Source organism: Urocampus carinirostris, chromosome 3 (genome assembly GCF_059441175.1).
Source record: "Urocampus carinirostris isolate Australia breed hairy pipefish chromosome 3, RoL_Ucar_1.0, whole genome shotgun sequence".
Lineage (NCBI taxonomy): Eukaryota > Metazoa > Chordata > Actinopteri > Syngnathiformes > Syngnathidae > Urocampus > Urocampus carinirostris.
The window spans coordinates 3,463,903-3,481,004 of record NC_142351.1 but is presented as its reverse complement, the minus strand read 5'-3'; the positions used below and the strand labels follow the sequence as shown (position 1 = coordinate 3,481,004).

The 17,102-nt window shown below is 41.7% G+C and overlaps 2 protein-coding genes across 2 annotated transcripts; one reads left to right on the top strand and one right to left on the bottom strand.

Moving 5' to 3' along the window:
• Positions 1–123: 123 nt before the first annotated feature.
• LOC148368359 (uncharacterized) lies at positions 124–7,450 on the bottom strand. The gene is made up of 2 exons (XM_088330378.1): positions 7,224–7,450; positions 124–2,140 (listed from the first exon to the last, which is right to left on the bottom strand). The coding sequence occupies exons 1-2, from the start codon at positions 7,330–7,332 to the stop codon at positions 1,056–1,058; spliced, it is 1,194 nt and encodes a 397-aa protein (XP_088186504.1). The 5' UTR covers positions 7,333–7,450; the 3' UTR covers positions 124–1,055.
• Positions 7,451–8,444: 994 nt separating this feature from the next.
• On the top strand, positions 8,445–15,717 carry LOC148368358 (uncharacterized). Its single transcript, XM_088330355.1, has 3 exons — positions 8,445–8,709; positions 10,678–10,770; positions 14,106–15,717. Exons 1-3 carry the CDS (start codon positions 8,601–8,603, stop codon positions 15,419–15,421), a joined length of 1,518 nt encoding a protein of 505 aa, XP_088186481.1. The 5' UTR covers positions 8,445–8,600; the 3' UTR covers positions 15,422–15,717.
• The last annotated feature ends 1,385 nt before the right edge of the window (positions 15,718–17,102 follow it).

Here is a 17,102-nt window from a genome sequence, read left to right as displayed (position 1 = left end):
GTCTGTGTCTAGGATTTTTCATGAAAGATGCAACTTTAAACACAATGTATTTTCAGCTTTAATTGATCCATTTTGTAGTTCGTTGAAATGGATAATGATTGATCAGTCCAGAAGAAAAATAACATCGACCCAGAAATGATTCACGCAGTTTGATTTCAACAAACTACGTTTTATTCAAATGACAAAGAAAAATGAATCAAACGTAAAGATAAAGCACATTGTTGACACAGGTACTCAGTGTTAGCAAGGGGGAAGGCGGAAGAAATGATTCAACAGGTTAACAGTAATGATCAATGAATCCGGATTGAAGATTATAGACTCATTTAAATGAACAGGGATTGTTTTCATAGCGTGCCAACATGGGATATTTGCCCAAAACACCAAAGAGGTTGTTGCACTAACCCTTTTTGTGTACTTTTGAGAACAAAACGTCCCTCAATGGAGGAGTGTGTGAGAAGCAGCACATGGCCAACCAAGAAGTTGAAGAAATAAAGGTTCCTATCTCTTTTGGCAGTGGACTTCACAGGGATTGTTCTCATCCGGACGACAGGGACGGAGAGAAGCACAAGCTCTCCAAACTTTGGGGCTCTGGTGAGAACAGGCCCCAACCCTAGGGACCTAGGTCGGCGATCTTATTGTTATGATAATTATAATTCTTGACAACAGGCAAAATTGTATGTGACACACGAGGAAATAGATCATCCATCAAGAACCATGACACATATGCAAATCATGAATATTTTGAATCCATTTGAAGAATTTGGGGTTTCAAAATCTTTATCATACAGCTGGGGAGTCTGCTCACTTCTTGTGAATGAATGTGGGTTTTTTGATGTGTTGGCAAAGTCAGTGGTTGGAAAAAGGAGAGGGCAAATAGTTTTGTGGCAGTCATGTTCCTATAGACGGCCTGTGTGATACTTGGTCAAGTTTTTAATCTCCCACTTTCAGTAAATGTTTGACCACAAACCGAGCAAGCAAAAGTCTTCGCACGAGTGTGGGTTCTTGTGTGTAACATCTAGTGTCTGATATGGATAATTTTTTTTTTTACCACAATGTCAACAGGTCAAAGGCTTCTCGCCAGTGTGGGTTTTAGTGTGCCTTTTTAAGTTCGATCTTTCGCTGAATCTTTGACCGCAAACTGAGCAGGAAAAAGGCTTTTCGCCAGTGTGGGTTAGTTGGTGTGATTTCAAATTTCCATTATCTGTGAATTTTTTACCGCAAACTGAACAAGAAAAAGGCTTCTCGCCGGTGTGGGATCTAATATGTTTCTTTAAGTTTCCACTTTGAATGAAACTTTGACCGCAAACTGAACAGGAAAAAGGCTTCTCCCCAGTGTGGGTTAATTGGTGTGATTTCAAGTGTCCATTTCGGGTGAATTTTTTACCGCAAACTGAGCAGGAAAAAGGCCTCTCGCCAGTGTGGGTTAGTTGGTGTAATTTCAAGTGTACATTTTGGGTGAATGTTTTACCGCAAACTGAGCAGGCAAAAGGCTTCTCGCCATTGTGGATTAGTTGGTGTGATTTCAAGAGTCTATTTAGGGAGAATGTTTTACCGCAAACTGAGCAAGCAAAAGGCTTCTCGCCAGTGTGGGTTCTAGTGTGTATTTTTAAGCTCCAACTTTCTGTGAATTTTTTACCGCAAACTGAGCAAGAAAAAGGCTTCTCGCCAGTGTGGGTTCTCGTGTGTATATTTAAGTTTCCTTGTTGGAAGAATCGTTTTCCACAAATTAAGCAGGCAAAAGGGTTCTCTCCAGCGTGGAATTTCATATGCAACCTCATATAAGACTTGCGCCGAAACGTTTTCCCACACTGAGAACATGTGTTACCACCTTCAGCGTTTGCAGAGTGGGACGTGTCGTTGTCATCCGTTTCCACATGTTGACGGGGGTTGATGCTCAGAGGCTCCCACGAACCTTTATCTTCAGGTTGACCTTGATCTTCAGGTTGACCTTGATCTTCGACAATTGAACGGACCCCGGTCACTAGCAAGACCGGAAAATCGTCCTCTTGTTTAACGCGAACAGGCTCCCCATCCTCTGTCTCTTGCTTAATGTGATAAGGCTTCAAATCTTCCTCCTCAATTTTAACGGCAGGAAACTCTGGTTCCTGCCGCGCATTAGGAAGATATTTTGGGCTCACGTCTGCAAGACACAAGTCACATTTATTTGTATTGCCCTTAACTCTTTCAGTGTCGTATTAGTACGTTTTCAGAAGAATTGTCCCTGTATAACAAAACGCAAAAAAATTATAAAGGATTTAATGCTGCTGATCAGTTAGAATGAAGCTACTGGGAATTAAATCATCACGAGATGGTAGTGGTGGCTTTGATCAAATTCCTTTGTCAACACTTAGTGCCGCATTTTGTTCCTGTATTTGCCGTATTAGGGTGCTGAGAAGGCGTCGGCGTATATGCCAAGTACGCGCAGTGTGACGAGAAAAGCAAAGGCATAAGTACAGACTGTTAACGCTTCAAATCTTTATTCTTTCTAAAAAATGACCAAGGGCCTTCGTTGGGATGTCGTATCATAGGACCCTGCGATCACCACGACGACCTGAATCATGTGATCCGGCACCCGAGACATCAGGGGCTGAGAATTCTAGCAAAGTTCATGCATAAGTTTAGTGTTCTTGCGATCAAATGTTTTTTTTTCAAGCAAAGTGCCCTTGTGTTTATGGAAAGAATTGTTTAAATATTCTAGGTATCGAAAATATAAATATATTAAAAAAAAACACAGAGGAGAAACTTCTGCTTGAAATGCATCGTTTTGCAAGGAGCTATTTTTCTCAGAAGTTTTCCGGGAACAAGTATTATCAAAAAACATGGCAATCTCATCGAATCGACTAAATCAACTGTTGTCTCATAAAAGATGACTCTTAAAGCTTCCTTTTGGTGTGCCCTATGCCTGGATAGCTACAAAGCTAGAATTCCTGTACACCATAAAAAATGAGTCAATATGGCCAACATCGGCTTTACGGCACTTCCCACTTGAGAGAAACGTCTTGCACTAATCAGAAACACTCGCAGAGGGCTGCAAAGACCAACACGACAACACGACCTGGTCCGTGAACACTGCATCACTGGTTAAGAGGGCACAGCAGCGCCTGTACTTCCTGCGAAGGATGAGGAGAGCCCACCTGCCCCCACCCTCCCTCATCACATTCTACAGGGGCACCATAGAGAGTATCCTGACCAGCTGTATCTCTGTGTGGTGTGGAGGCTGCAGCGCTACCGATTGGGGTAGTGTGAGGAGGGTAACGAGGACAGCAGAGAAAATAATCGGGACTACACTTCCCTCCATTCAGGACATTGGCCAGAAGCGCTGCCTATCCCATGCTGAGAACATTACCGGGGACCCCTCTCACCCCCATCATGGACTGTTCACTCTGCTAGCCTCTGGGAAGAGGTACTGCAGTGTGCGGTGCAGGACCACCAGGCTCCGCAATAGTCTAGTCCCCCTGGCCATTAGACTGTTAAATGGTCAATCTAACATATAGTTAACTTAAATCTAAACGGCTGACTTTTTGCACTACTGGCAGTTTTTTATAGGTTGCCACTCCTTGCACACTGCTCTCTGCACTATTGTAATTACAGCGTTATTGTTACAGTGTTAATGTTACTGTGTACCTGACTTGTTAACCTGACTGCCCATTTTGCACATCTGGTTAGCTACTCTTCTTGCACTATCGGCACTATGGTAAAATACTATACGTAGCCAAAATACAATACAACTTTATTTATATCTATATCTATATTTCCAAAACGTGTATTTTTTAAAAACCATCATTTGAAATTAGTATGAATTTTATAAATATTATAAAGTTATTACATTATATATGTAGGAGAAACGCCGCCAGATGATTTAACTTACAGGAAGTGAATTAACTCCACAAGGGATAGATTGGCCTATGGTCAACCAATCATAATGAAATCCGTTTAACACCTCGAAAATGCACGCTCCAAATTCACTTTTCTTGCTTTCGGCCGGCAATCACGCTCGACACGAGCTCTCATGCAATTTTAAGTTCTCCCATTATTGGAGGAAACGTTGTTGGGCGTCGCCCCCCAAAATACGCAGAGGGAAGATATGGCAAAAAGGCAACACTCTTTATTGCATTGCTTAAAACAACTCGTGATAACTCGTGATGGTCGCCCACCCGGGCTCATTCGGCAATCAGCATGTGACTTCCAGCAACATCATCATCCCATGACTTCCGCCAGATGTCTACACACGATAGTCTTTTGTCAGCTCCAAGACTGTTTGCTTTAAGTTCATTTCATGTTCAACTTTCCTTATCTTTACTTATTATCTACTTTATACAACAATATCTCTCTATTCAATTCGTTTATTAGCCAAAACCCTTATTTTTTGGGGTTTGTTCCGCCCTGAAAAGGCCTAATTAAAGTAATATACCAACAGATCGGCGCAATGGAAAACAGAATTAGGGCTCTTTGAACTCAGTTAAGCATTGCTCACACATTCTTAAGAGAGAAAGTCTAGAATCAAACACATGGTCGTGTAAAATCTGCACACACACACGAATAAAGCAAAATCATCACTGCAATAACTTTCATCTTTTGTTACGTGTAAAAATATACTTCTTTGAAAAGAATCAGCAAGGGAGACGCCCGGGTCTTATACTACTCGACAGCCAAACGTTAGATGTCAAGTAGTCAAGTAGATCAAAGCGGCGCTGCCAAGAGCGGCTGCCTTTTCCAGCAGCTCCCCCAATTGTTTTATTGTCTGCTCCTATCTTCGGTGTTTTTTCTTCCCGTTTTGACAACTACACTATGGATTACTTCTATCCTATGGACATGGGTTTTAACGCACAAGAAATGCGTGTATTTCAACTCCTTGCCCTGAGAAATTCTCGTGCCGGCGTGATGAAGGGGCCCATGGTGAAAGGACAGCCGGAGCTAGCGAAGCGGCTAGCGGCGCTATAAGTCTTCGGTACCATCCGTAATCATGGTAAATGCGAACTCACGACCAAATAAGATCATCGAGTGCTTTTTGAAAACATCGAAGCGCACAGGGAGCGCAGTTGCTGTGTTTTGCGGAAACGTGGCTCACGTTTAGCATTCCGGACGCTAACGTGTAGCCACCCGGAGCCACCTGGAGAAATCCGGCCTCAACGTCGCTGAACAGACACACGAAAGCCGGGGGGAATCGGAGAGGAGGCGGACTTGCTAACACGAGGTGGTGTATCCTGGATTTTTCACAAAGAAAAGTTTTCCATCTGCTGCAGGAATGTCGAACTTTTGGACTGGCGTGACGTCATCCGCTCCGCTACAAGCGCCCTTCGGGCATCATGTTCATCTGTTAATAAACAACAGGGTAGACTGCTGGAAGTGTGAATTTCCCTACGGGGATGAATAAAGTATCTATCTATCTAGTCATGTGCCTGTCAGTTCGAATCCCTGAAGCGTGTGCCGAGTATTTTAGAGGAGTGCTTCGTGTAGCGCGAGCCAATGTGTGTGTTGATGACATAAGCGGAGTCATTTGAAGCGCTAGCAGAGTGTCTTTTGAATATATATATATAAATATATGAAAGAACCGTCTGTGCGTGTTTCAAATTTTGATATTTCCTGCAATAAAGTTTTGTTAATGAATGGTATGGTAACTGTTCGTATCACTTGGTTTTTTGTTTGTATGAAGAATGCTTGATTCTGGTTGATTTTTGTGGTAAAAAGTTGACATCATGGATGTATAGAGGCTTTTCCACAAGTTGCTCACATTCATTTTTTAGTTTATTGAAGAACAAGAAGAGCAGAAAAATAAATTGGTAGGTTATACGATTTCAATGTTTAACCATGTTGTGTAATTTGGACTGAAGTAAAACTACAGCTCTGATGGAAATAAAAAAATTGTTGTGCGAGTAATTATCTTTGTGTGGCACGCTGATTTTCAAGGACATTTGAAAGTGGCACGCCACACCAAAAAGGTTGTCAAGTCACATTTATTTATATAGTCCTAAAAACGTCTCAAAGGACTGCACAATCTAAACCTAACTCTAGCTGTAACTAGCCCCAATCCTATTTCGGACCACTCAATTTAATTTGAGACCCTAACGAGGAGCCTAAGCCTTAGTTTATCTAGCCCTGGCCTCAATCCTATTTTGGAACCTTAAAATAAGTTTAAAACCCTGATTTGAAGCCCAAACCCTATTCCGGAACCTAACCTGTTATTCCGAGAAATGCGCCACTGCCGAGATTTGCATTCCGTAGCTTCTATAACCACTTTGACCTCATTTTATCTCACTTTTATATCACTTTTCGGGAATGTAATGGCGAACATATATTTCCCTAATGATCCACATTGTTAGAATGTGATATGGTGATTTTGTGAAGGTGTTTAATTGCTGTTAAAAGTATCAATAAAACATGTTCAAACCTCATTATGTTAGAATATGATATGATGAAATGGTGAATGTGTTTAATTGCTGTTAAAAGTGTCGATAAAAATTGCTCAAACCCAATACAACCAAAACCACTTGGTCTTGCATTTGTCGGGAAAGTAATACAACTTAAACAATTCCGTCTTTGTATTCGAACGGTAACGCACACCGTATATAAACGACTTTTGAGCAGGTAACATAAACGTCTCCCGTTTATCTGTTGAGGATTTGACGGTTCATTTCAGCATAATAGGCTTTATGGTAGGGCGCATAACAGTTTCAATACGAGCGAATTTAAGTAGAAAAAGGCGAAATAAACATACTACATGCTCAAAAGTGATTTGTATACGGTGTGATTTACCATTCGAATACAAAGACGGAATGGTTTAAATTGTATTATATTCCCAACAAATGCAGGACGAAGTGGTTTTGGTTATCCGTTCACCATTACATTCCCGAAAAGTGAGATAAAACGAGGTAAAAGTACCAGCTCAGTAGCTAGATGGTAAGGCGCCCGCTTTGAGACTGGGAGGTCGGTGGTTCGCGCCTCGGCCGAGTCATTCCTAAGACTTAAAAAATGGTTGGCGGCGCCCTCTGTTGGCTGCGGCTGCATCGGCTCGCTACAACGGGTCAGGTGTAATCGACATTTCGTTCCGTGTGCATTGTTACACAGACTGACAATACAAGGAAATTATTATTATTATTATTATTATTATAGTAGCTACGGGATTCAAATCTTAGCAGGGACGCATTTCTCGGCATAACACCGGCCACCACCCACTGGTAACGCCCCTGATGTTAAGGATGGAGCAGAAGCAAAAAATGACGGACCTGCCCCGAGCTGCTTGGAAACAGCGTCCGGTTGTCGAAGTTCTCGCTCGGTCTCCTCTTTGGTTCCCCGAAGCTTCTCTTGAAAAGATCCTTCCCCACTGGAGCACATTTTATCCACAAACCTTCGGAAAGGACCACAAAGTGATACTTTTGTCGAGTTTACGTCGTTTTAAGTCGACTACAGGACTTTCTCGACATTCTAGTGTTCGGCTGCCATGACACCTTCAACTTCGAAACCCAGCCGCAATGAATTGTAGGACACAGATATAGACGACTGGATAGGTCGGTGTGCTGTAGCAGCCCACTAATTAACGTGCCTACGTGGCGGCCATCTTGGTCAGGCTACTTTGCCCAAAGGATGCACATTGAAAAGAAATCACAACCTGCTCATTTTATTCCTATTTCACTTTTTTTCACATTTTTTTTGGATAGATTTGACAGGAGATATTTCTATGGAGAACAACAATTTTTTAATTCAATTAATGTTTGAGTTTGTCTATTCTGGAATAATATTCCCGACTGTTTTAAATGCATATTTATTTATTTTTTTATTAAAAGGAAAGTGTATTCAATCCATATTTATCCTGTTCATCCCGCGACCAAAGGTGTGGTTTGAGTTCTGGCCCTCTATATAATTGAGTTTGACACCCCTGATCTATACGGACACTTCAGTAGATGTCATATGACCATTTTCCTTTAACTCAGTGTTTTTTTAAACTATTTATACATAGATGATTTTTTTTGCTAGTCATTTGTGTATATAATGGTAATTAATTTACCTTGATTTGGAAAAAAAATGGTTAAAAAAGGTTATGCCAGTTCTTCTCATAGTCTCAAAATGTCCTCCTAACACTGATTTTGAATTTGAAATAGATCTTTCTCAGCATTTTATATACAGTGTTAAAATTTACCTTCTATAATGGTTTACAAATTGTTGTTTTAATAACGTAAGTTTTTTTCAAGGAATAATTTTTCAGTTTCTTAATCCTTTTCGATCTAATTTGCCGTAATGTTGATAACAGCAAGTTACCCACAGGAAAATCTGTTTTAAAATGAGCAGGTTGTGATTTCTTTTCAATGTACATCCATTGCGCGAAGTTGCCCCGACCAAAATGACCGCCTCGTAGGCATGCTAGTTAGCGAGCTGCTACAACACGCAGACCTATCTAGTCGTTTATGTCTGTGTCCCAAAATCCATTGTGGTGGGGTTTCGAAGGTGAATGAAACATGGCTGCCGAACAAGAAAATTTCGAGAAAGTCCTGTAGTTGACTTAAAACGACGTTAACTCGACAGAAGTATCACTTTGCGGTCGTTTCCGAAGTTTTGTCCTATTTACTCCCGAGTTGGAGCGTTTTTTCGTTCAAATTTGGAGAAAAATGTGCTCCAGTGTTGAAGGATCTTTTCAAGAGAAGCTTCGAGGAGTCAAAGAGGAGACCGAGCGAGAATGTCGGCGACCGGACGCTGTTTCCCAGCATCTCGGGGCAGGTCCGTCGTTTTCCCTTCTGCTACAGTGACAATGCTTCCCAAACTCTCGAGTGATTCGTATAAAGTAACATAAAAACTTGAATTTTCACTCAAACTAAAAAGCAAAAGTGCGGGAAATAAAATGAAGTTTAGCAGCAACTTTTATGTAGTCGCATCAAAACTCAAATAGTTCCATAATTTCTTTACAATAAACAAATGATAAATGCCAACATGACTTAAAACAAAAAGTGCATCGCAATTTCCACTGAGCTTTGGAATCAAAGTCGGTGCACTCCCGTTTCAGAGCCGGATTGACGAACAAATGTTATGGTAACAGCTAATCGCTTCCGCTTTAGCGTGCTTTTTACGCTCTCAATTGCAAAGAGAACACACAAACTAATGTCATGATAAGAGCTAATATAGCAGTCTCCACCTGAAACTCCTTCCCTCAAACAAGTTAACTACAATGTTGACGCTATTTCTCAATGACACCACAAATGGCCACAGCACTGTCAAATAAAGTGTTAACGTGTTCGGGGACTCGACCCTCGTTTGCCTTTTCTTCTGGCATATTAGTAAATACTATAGTAGTAATTGCTATGCAACCATATGCAAGGTTTGTACGAGTGGTTGAAGTTTAATGTTGTGTTTTCGAGGTCAGCGAAAAGCTGGAGTTCTGGGTGAGGTGCTTGAAAATGTTGCCATTGTTGCAATTGATCTCTTGGCCATCTGACTCTATAGACCATGCAATAAATGAAGAAGTGGCTCAAGAGGACAACTCTATTTAGTAAACTGGCTCTTCTAATTCGGTTTACTGAGAAGAGCCGGCTCTCTTGGCTCCCAAACACTTCCTCCGAGTTTTTTTATAAATGATCTATTATCAATAATTATATTACAGTATCCACCAAATTATTCGCCAGTTAGTCATATATGTTTGCAGGGGATCCCCAAAGGACACATTCAATCAAAATATTCACTGATCTACAAAACGAAATTGTACAATACAAAACAATTGAAGCTTTTTACACGCTGAACACAAAATCCCTGAAAATGCAAAACATGAACATATCAACTCAAAATATTGACTTTTCAGTGCTAAAATTGATGAAAGAATTGCAAATTGTTTTTTCCATTTCATCTTGAGCGATTTTGACACATTAAAAGCACACAAAAATACAAAGTCAAATACGTAAAACAAAAAGCAAAAGATCAGCAGTCGATGGAAAGGTTGAATGCACTCTTCTTCGGAGCAATTCTTTATCATAAAAAGGAGTCCAAATTTGGCTCATTTTTCTGCTTTTTATACACAATTACATTCTTCCTTTTTTTGCCTTTCCTATGGAACTCTATGACCAAGCAAAACCTTCAGAGCCCTTTCTGTGTTAGTAAACAAGTGTGATGTGGCCAATTGGTGTGGGCATTGTTGAAGCACAATGGCAGAATTTATGTCAGTTTATAGCAGCTCTTTCGCACACAAAGGTCGTAGGTCATGGATAGGAACATCCCAAAATAGTACAAAGTATGTGCTAGGAGCAAGATAGAAACTTTATTTTAGTCATCAACAACAACAAAAACCTTCTTCTGATCGCCGCTGGATTTTTTTTTTCCTTTGGAGGTATTGGAGAAAAATAAAAAAAACTGGCTCGTGAAGTGCTTGAAAAGTGCTCAAATTTAGCCATGAAAAAGATGGATGAATCCTGTTTCCATTACTTCCTGAATATTTAATTTTGAGGTTGACTGTATATTACGTGCTAATGCCCTTGCCATATCCATTTACCGCCTGCTCATCCTGGAAGGGGGATTATCCCCTGTGCGGTCCCTTCCCAAGGTTTCTTCATTTTCCACATCCTGACCTTTTTTGAGTTTCTCCTTGCCTTCATGTAGCTTTCAGATCAGGTTGATGTTGCAATGGTATTTTGCGCGTCCTTTTTGTGAGTTTCTGTGATTAAAGGCGTCACAAATAAATGCGATTTGAATTGTTTGTTGCAGACATCGGTGAAGAATATCTTCCTACTGCGTGGCGGGAACCAGAGTTGCCAGGAGCTGTTTACAAGATACTCCGAGTTGTGTTGAACAGAGCAGGTTGGTCTTTTTACTTTCTGCAACGTCATTATTTTGGAGGGAACGGTGTTGGGCGTCGCCCAAAAAAATACGCAGAGATGAGATATGGCAAAAAGGGAACACTCCTTATTGCATTGCTCAAGATAACTCGTCACCCCCGGCTCACGACTTCCGCCACACAATAGGGCAGGGGTCGGGAACCTTTTTGACTCAAAGAGCCATAAAAGCAAAAAAAATTAATTTTATTTTGGGAAAGAGCCACACAATATATTATGAGACAAATTTACTAAATTGCTAAACCCGCGCCCCAGACAAAAGCTTGGTCTTCAGCACATTTATTTTTGATGATTTGATAAAAATTATGAAAAGAGAATAATGCCAGAGCCCCTGTCCCGAAATCAACAAACATACCACTTTAAACTTGTCTCTTTCTTGCAATGACTCAAGATCGGTTAAACTCCTTTTGACCCTTTTTTATCATACACATTGGTTTCAAAACCAGATGCAAGCATGTATTTTGTAAAAACGTCACAACATTCTGAGAATAGGGAGCCTTATGTGCTTACCTTTGGCGAGAGATGGGAAGGAGTGCTTGTACTTTTTGCATAGCTCCACCCATCCCTCCCACTCACCCAATCAAATGACTAAGTTCTCTTCCGGTGTTTTGGCGTATTTACAGTTCTGTGGATTCATCATAAGGTATCTGAACACTGAACACAGATTACATAGCGAACTTTTATATAAAGGATTCTTTAGCGTTGTACAGCTAAAACGAGTTTTTTTCCCCCATTTTTTGTGTGACACCTTGACTGTAAATTGTAGTGAAAAACGTGCCATATATATACTGCGAAGTAATCGATTGTCAATAAGTTTCGGTTTGGCTTTGCGTGTAACTTAATAGGATAGACAAATCAAGTTTTGGACAAGATGGAGAAATTTTGCATGCAATCAAATCTGTCTCTGAGCCACAGATACTCGTAGAAAGAGCCATATATGGCTCGCGAGCCATAGGTTCCCGACCCCTGCAATAGGGTATTGTCAGCTCAAAGACTGTTTCCTTCAAGTTAATTTCAGGTTCAACTTCCCTTATCCTTAGTTATTATCTACTTTCCACGACACTTGACATCTCGTATTTGGCCGTCATCGTCCGCCGTACTTTCCTTTTGAATGAGGTCCGGGCTTCTGTCTCGCTCATACTCTCAAAATACGTACCGTATTTCTAACTCAGTCACGTGCGCTGAGGCTGTTTCGAAGACGACATATTTGCCTGACAGTAAAAAAAATTCATTTTTGTAATCTTTTTATCATCGGCGATCACGGTCTATTTTCTTTCCCCTTGACCGAACTGTCCAGAAATTGACGTCGACGCGTAGCGACGCACAAACCAAAGCGGACTTTATGTTATCCGGTCATCATGGCGGCGCAACGTTTATTTTAAAAACCAGGCACCGCTTCAGTATTTTGACGTCGTGTATTTTCACACCCTAAGGGCGCAGTCTCCCAAGTCGGTTTATTTTGGGTTTATACCGAGTGACAGCGGTAAGTAGGGCTGCACGATGAACCGAAATCGAATCCATATCACGATGTGACATAGTGCGATAGCGTAACCGCAAACCACTGCGTTTTTTTTCCCGACGGTTCAATAATAATCATAATAAACTATTGAAAAACTGGAAAGATATGGCCTCAGGGGCGTGGCTTTTTAATAGATCCAAAGTTATTTGACGGGGTGGAAGCAATATGTGAAAATGTGACAGTTGTCATCTGAATACTTGGACATCTGTTGTGGAGTACCACAGGGTTCTATCCTGGGTCCAAAGTTATTTAATAGTAAAAAAATAGTATAAAGTCCTCGATGATGTTTTCTGCTCTGCTGAGGTAGCGAGAGCAGTCAATGTCCTCCAGACTGGGCAGAGAGCAGCCGACGATTCTCTGGGCTGTTTTGATGATCCTCTGAAGCTTTTTCCTGTCTGCTGCTGTGCACCCAGCATACCACACTGTGATGCAGTATGTTAGGATGCTCTCCACTGTGGCTTTGTAGAAGGACACCTGCAGCTGCTGTTTTAGGTTATTTTTCCTGAGCAATCTCAGGAAGTGCAGTCGCTGCTGGGCCTTCCCTACCACCGCTCTGGTGTTTGCAGACCAGGAGAGGTCATCGGAGATGTGCACACCCAGAAATTTGAAAGAGTGGACTCTCTCTACACAGTCTCCTTTTATGATGAGTGGTGCTGGATTCCTGCCATTCCTTCTGAAATCCAGAATCCGTTCTTTTGTTTTTGTGGTGTTCAATATGAGGTGGTTTTTCAAACACCACCTTGAAAGTGACTCCACCTCATCCCTGTATGCCGCCTCGTCCCCTTCAGAGATGAGGCCGATCAACGTGGTATCGTCAGCGAACTTAATTATAGTGTTTGTGGGGTGGGTCGGTAAGAAGTCGGAGCTGTAGAGGGTGAAAAGCAGGGGGCTCAGTGCACAACCTTGGGGGGGAGCCAGTGTTCAGTGTTAGGGTGGGAGAGACGTGGCTACCGAGTTTCACCGACTGTGGGCGGTTGGAGAGGAAGTCCATTATCCAGTGGCAGATGGAGGGAGAGAGTCCTAAGTGTGCAAGTTTCTCCACCGGGATCTCCGGGATAATGGTGTTGAAGGCTGAGCTGAAGTCCGGAAAGAGCATTCTGACGTAGCTCCCCCGGTGATCCAGGTGTTTCAGCACGGTGTGAAGTGCTGTGTTTATGGCGTCGTCAGTGGACCCCCTGTAGGCAAACTGGTGGGGGTCCAGTGTGAGTGGCAGGGAGTTTTTGATGTGCCGGGACACTAACCTCTCGAAGCACTTCATGACCACAGGCGTAAGAGCTACAGGCCTGTAGTCGTTGAGTCTTTCCACTGCTGACTTTTTGGGGATGGGAATGATGGTGGAGGTTTAGAGGCAAGGTGGGACGGTCGCCTGTGACAGGGACCGGTTGAAGATGGTGGTGAAGACCCCAGCCAGCGGATTGGAACAGTCCCTGAGTACCCTCACTGGTACTCCATCTGGGCCAGTTTTCTTCCTGGGGTTTATGGTATTCAGCGCACGCCTAACTTCGTGCTCCTGAAATGTGAGGGAGTTGCTGCTGGTTGTTGGTCGGTGTGATGTGGCTGTTTGTGGCCTTCCAGCTTCAAAGCGGGCGAAGAACTGTTTAAGGTCCTCAGCTAGTGAAGCCTCAGCCTCAACAGTTGCCAGGTCTTATCATAATTCCCAGAGGCCTAATACTTACTGATCAGCAGCGCCTAAGCCTTTAGATTTTTTTCTTCTGAAAACATACGTTACGGCACTGAACGAGTTAAGGGCAATACAAATAAAAGTGACTTGTGTCTTGCAGACGTCAGCCAAAAATATCTTCCAACTGCGCGGCAGGAACCAGAGTTGCCTGCTGTTAAAATTGAGGAGGAGGAGGAAGATCAGAAGCCTTATCACGTTAAGCAAGAGACAGAGGATGTTGGCGTTAAAGAAGAGCATGATTTTCCAGTCTTGCTAGTGACCGAGGTCCGTTCAATTGTCGAAGATCAAGGTCAACCTGAAGATAACGGTTGGCAGGAGCCTCTAAGCACCAGCTCCCGTCAACACGTGGAAACGGATGACGACGACACATCCCCCTCCTCAAACGCTGAAGCTGGAAACACATGTTCTCAGTGTGGGGAAACGTTTCGAAGCAAGTCTTATATGAAGTTGCATATGAAATTCCACACTGGGGAGAAGAATTTTCCCTGCTCAGTTTGTGACAAAAGATTCACTGAAAGTGGGAAGTTAAAAATACACACTCTAACCCACACTGGGGAGAAGCCTTTTTCCTGCTCAGTTTGTGACAAAAGATTCACTACAAGTGGGAAGTTAAAAATACACACTCGAACCCACACTGGCGAGAAGCCTTTTTCTTGCTCAGTCTGCGGTCAAAAATTCACCCGAAATGAACAATTGAAATTACACCAACTAACCCACACTGGCGAGGAGCCTTTCTCCTGCTCAATTTGTGGAAAAAAATTCACCCACCGTGGCGACTTAAAAAAACACACACTAATACACACTGGCGAGAAGCCGTTTTCTTGTTCAGTTTGCGCTCAAAAATTTACCCAAAAAGGACAATTGAAATCACACCGACTAACCCACACTGGGGAGAAACCTTTTTCCTGCTCAGTTTGTGGTAAAAGATTCAGCCTAAATGGACAATTAAAATCACACAAACTAACCCACACTGGCGAGAAACCGTTTGCATGCTCAGTTTGCGATAAAAGATTTCGCCTTAGTGGGGGTTTGAATGTACACACTAGAACCCACACTGGTGAGAAGCCTTTTTCTTGCTCAGTTTGCAGTCAAACATTCGCTGCAAGTGGAAGCTTAAAGAAACACGTTAGAACCCACACTGGCGAGAAGCCTTTCTCCTGCTCAATTTGTGGAAAACGATTCGCCCTAAATGGACACTTGAAATCACACCAACTAATCCACACAGGCGAGAAGCCTTTTTCTTGCTCAGTTTGTGGTAATAGATTCACTGCAAGTGGAAACTTAAAGAGACACATTAGATCCCACACCGGTGAGAAGCCTTTTGCCTGCTCAGTTTGTGGAAAAAGATTTACTAAAAGTGTAAGCTTAAAGAAACACATTAGAACCCACACCTGTGAGAAACCTTTGACCTGTTGACTTTGTGGTAAAAATAAAATTCATCCATATCGGCACTAGAAATTACACACAAGAACCCACACTGGCAAAAAGACTTTTGCCTGCTCGGTTTGTTGTCAAACATTCACTAAGAGTTGTAACTTAAAAAATTCAATTGGCTAAGTATTATACAGGCCGCCTATAGGAACATAACTGCCACAAAACTATTTCCCCTCACCTTTTCCAAACACTGACTGCCAACACATCAAAAAACCCACATTCATTTTCAGGAAATGAGCAGACTCTCCAGCTGTACAATAAAGATTTGAAACCCCAAAGTCTTCCATTGGATTCAAAAGATTTATGATTTGCATATGCGTCATGTTCCTTGATAGATGATCTATTTCATCTCTTGAAATGAAATGAAATGTTTATTGAAATTGAAATATTGTTAGATACATTAATCAAAACATGACACAAGTGCTGAGAGTGAGCATGGCCAAATCTGGTCACCTTACGCCCCCTCCCCTAAGAAAATTTGAGAAATCTATCTCTGCCAACCTTTGCTTAAAAGTTTGCATTGAATTTGCACTAACAACCCGATCAGGCAAAAAATTCCAAATTGTTGGTATCCTGAAAGAAATAAAATTTCCATGCAAGTTGATGGTAGGTCTAGGCGCCTGTAATTATATCTGTGACCACGTAAACCATCAACACGACATAACTCAAAAAATTGATCAAAGGGCACATCGATCATTCCATGAAGTATTTTGAACACAAAAAATAAATCAAATCAAATTCTGCGGAGCTCCAAAAAGTCCAAGTTCAGTCTTGGTAGTCTTTCCGGATATGACAAGCTGTGCATCCCAGGTATCCGCTTCTTATACCGACGTTGAACTCCTTCCAGTAGGTTAATGTCTTTGAGTAAGCAAGGGTTCCACACAACTCTATTATATTCTAACCCAGGTTTAACATAAATGCAAAACATTCGAACTAAGAATGCTGGGTTCTTGTTGTAAAAATGTCTGTAAATGTTTTATGCTATGTTATTGGCTTTGTTGGTAATATTGGTGATATGCGTGATAAACTTTAGGTTTGAAGTAAGAGTGACACCCAGATCCTTATGTTCAGTAACATCATGCAAATCATGATCATTAATGCTATACAGCGGAACAGAACCATGAAAAAAACGACTGTGCTAAGCATTTATGAGATGACAGATGCAGTTGCCACTGTTCGGACCAAAGAAAAACTGGTTTAATGTCATTTTGAAGAGAATCAATTGTTCCTGCAACCTGGGTTTTTGGTAAGAAGGCCGACAGTTTAGCATCATCAGCAAAAATTGAGATTTCACTACTTTGAATGACCTCAGGTAGGTTGTTCACAAAAAACAGGAATAATAATGGTCCTAGTACTGAGCCTTGCGGCACACCGCTACAAACTTCCGACCACGCTGAAAGAACATCATCAATTTTTCCGCATTGTTTACGATTTGACAAATATGCAGTTATCCATTCAAGCAGTTTTCCACTAATACCCTAGAATTTCAGTTTTTATAAAAGCTTGACATGTTACACTTTATCAAAAGCCTTGCAAAAGTCTAAGTTAACAACATGACCAGCCATATTGTGAACAAAAAACATACTGGTAATTCAAGTGAGCTATTAAGTTAGTCATGGTAGAATGTCCGGACCTAAACCCATGTTGCTTAAACGTAAAAAGA

What these genes read in the sequence shown, in the direction of transcription:
- LOC148368359 (XM_088330378.1), bottom strand. Translation starts at nt 7,332, where the DNA reads ATGTGCTCCAGTGGGGAAGGATCTTTTCAAGAGAAGCTTCGGGGAACC. An exon ending in TTCCAAGCAGCTCGGGGCAG is followed by an intron (nt 2,141 to 7,223) that starts GTCCGTCATTTT and finishes TGTGTCTTGCAG; the next exon opens with ACGTGAGCCCAAAATATCTT.
- LOC148368358 (XM_088330355.1), top strand. Translation starts at nt 8,601, where the DNA reads ATGTGCTCCAGTGTTGAAGGATCTTTTCAAGAGAAGCTTCGAGGAGTC. An exon ending in TTCCCAGCATCTCGGGGCAG is followed by an intron (nt 8,710 to 10,677) that starts GTCCGTCGTTTT and finishes TGTTTGTTGCAG; the next exon opens with ACATCGGTGAAGAATATCTT. An exon ending in AGTTGTGTTGAACAGAGCAG is followed by an intron (nt 10,771 to 14,105) that starts GTTGGTCTTTTT and finishes TGTGTCTTGCAG; the next exon opens with ACGTCAGCCAAAAATATCTT.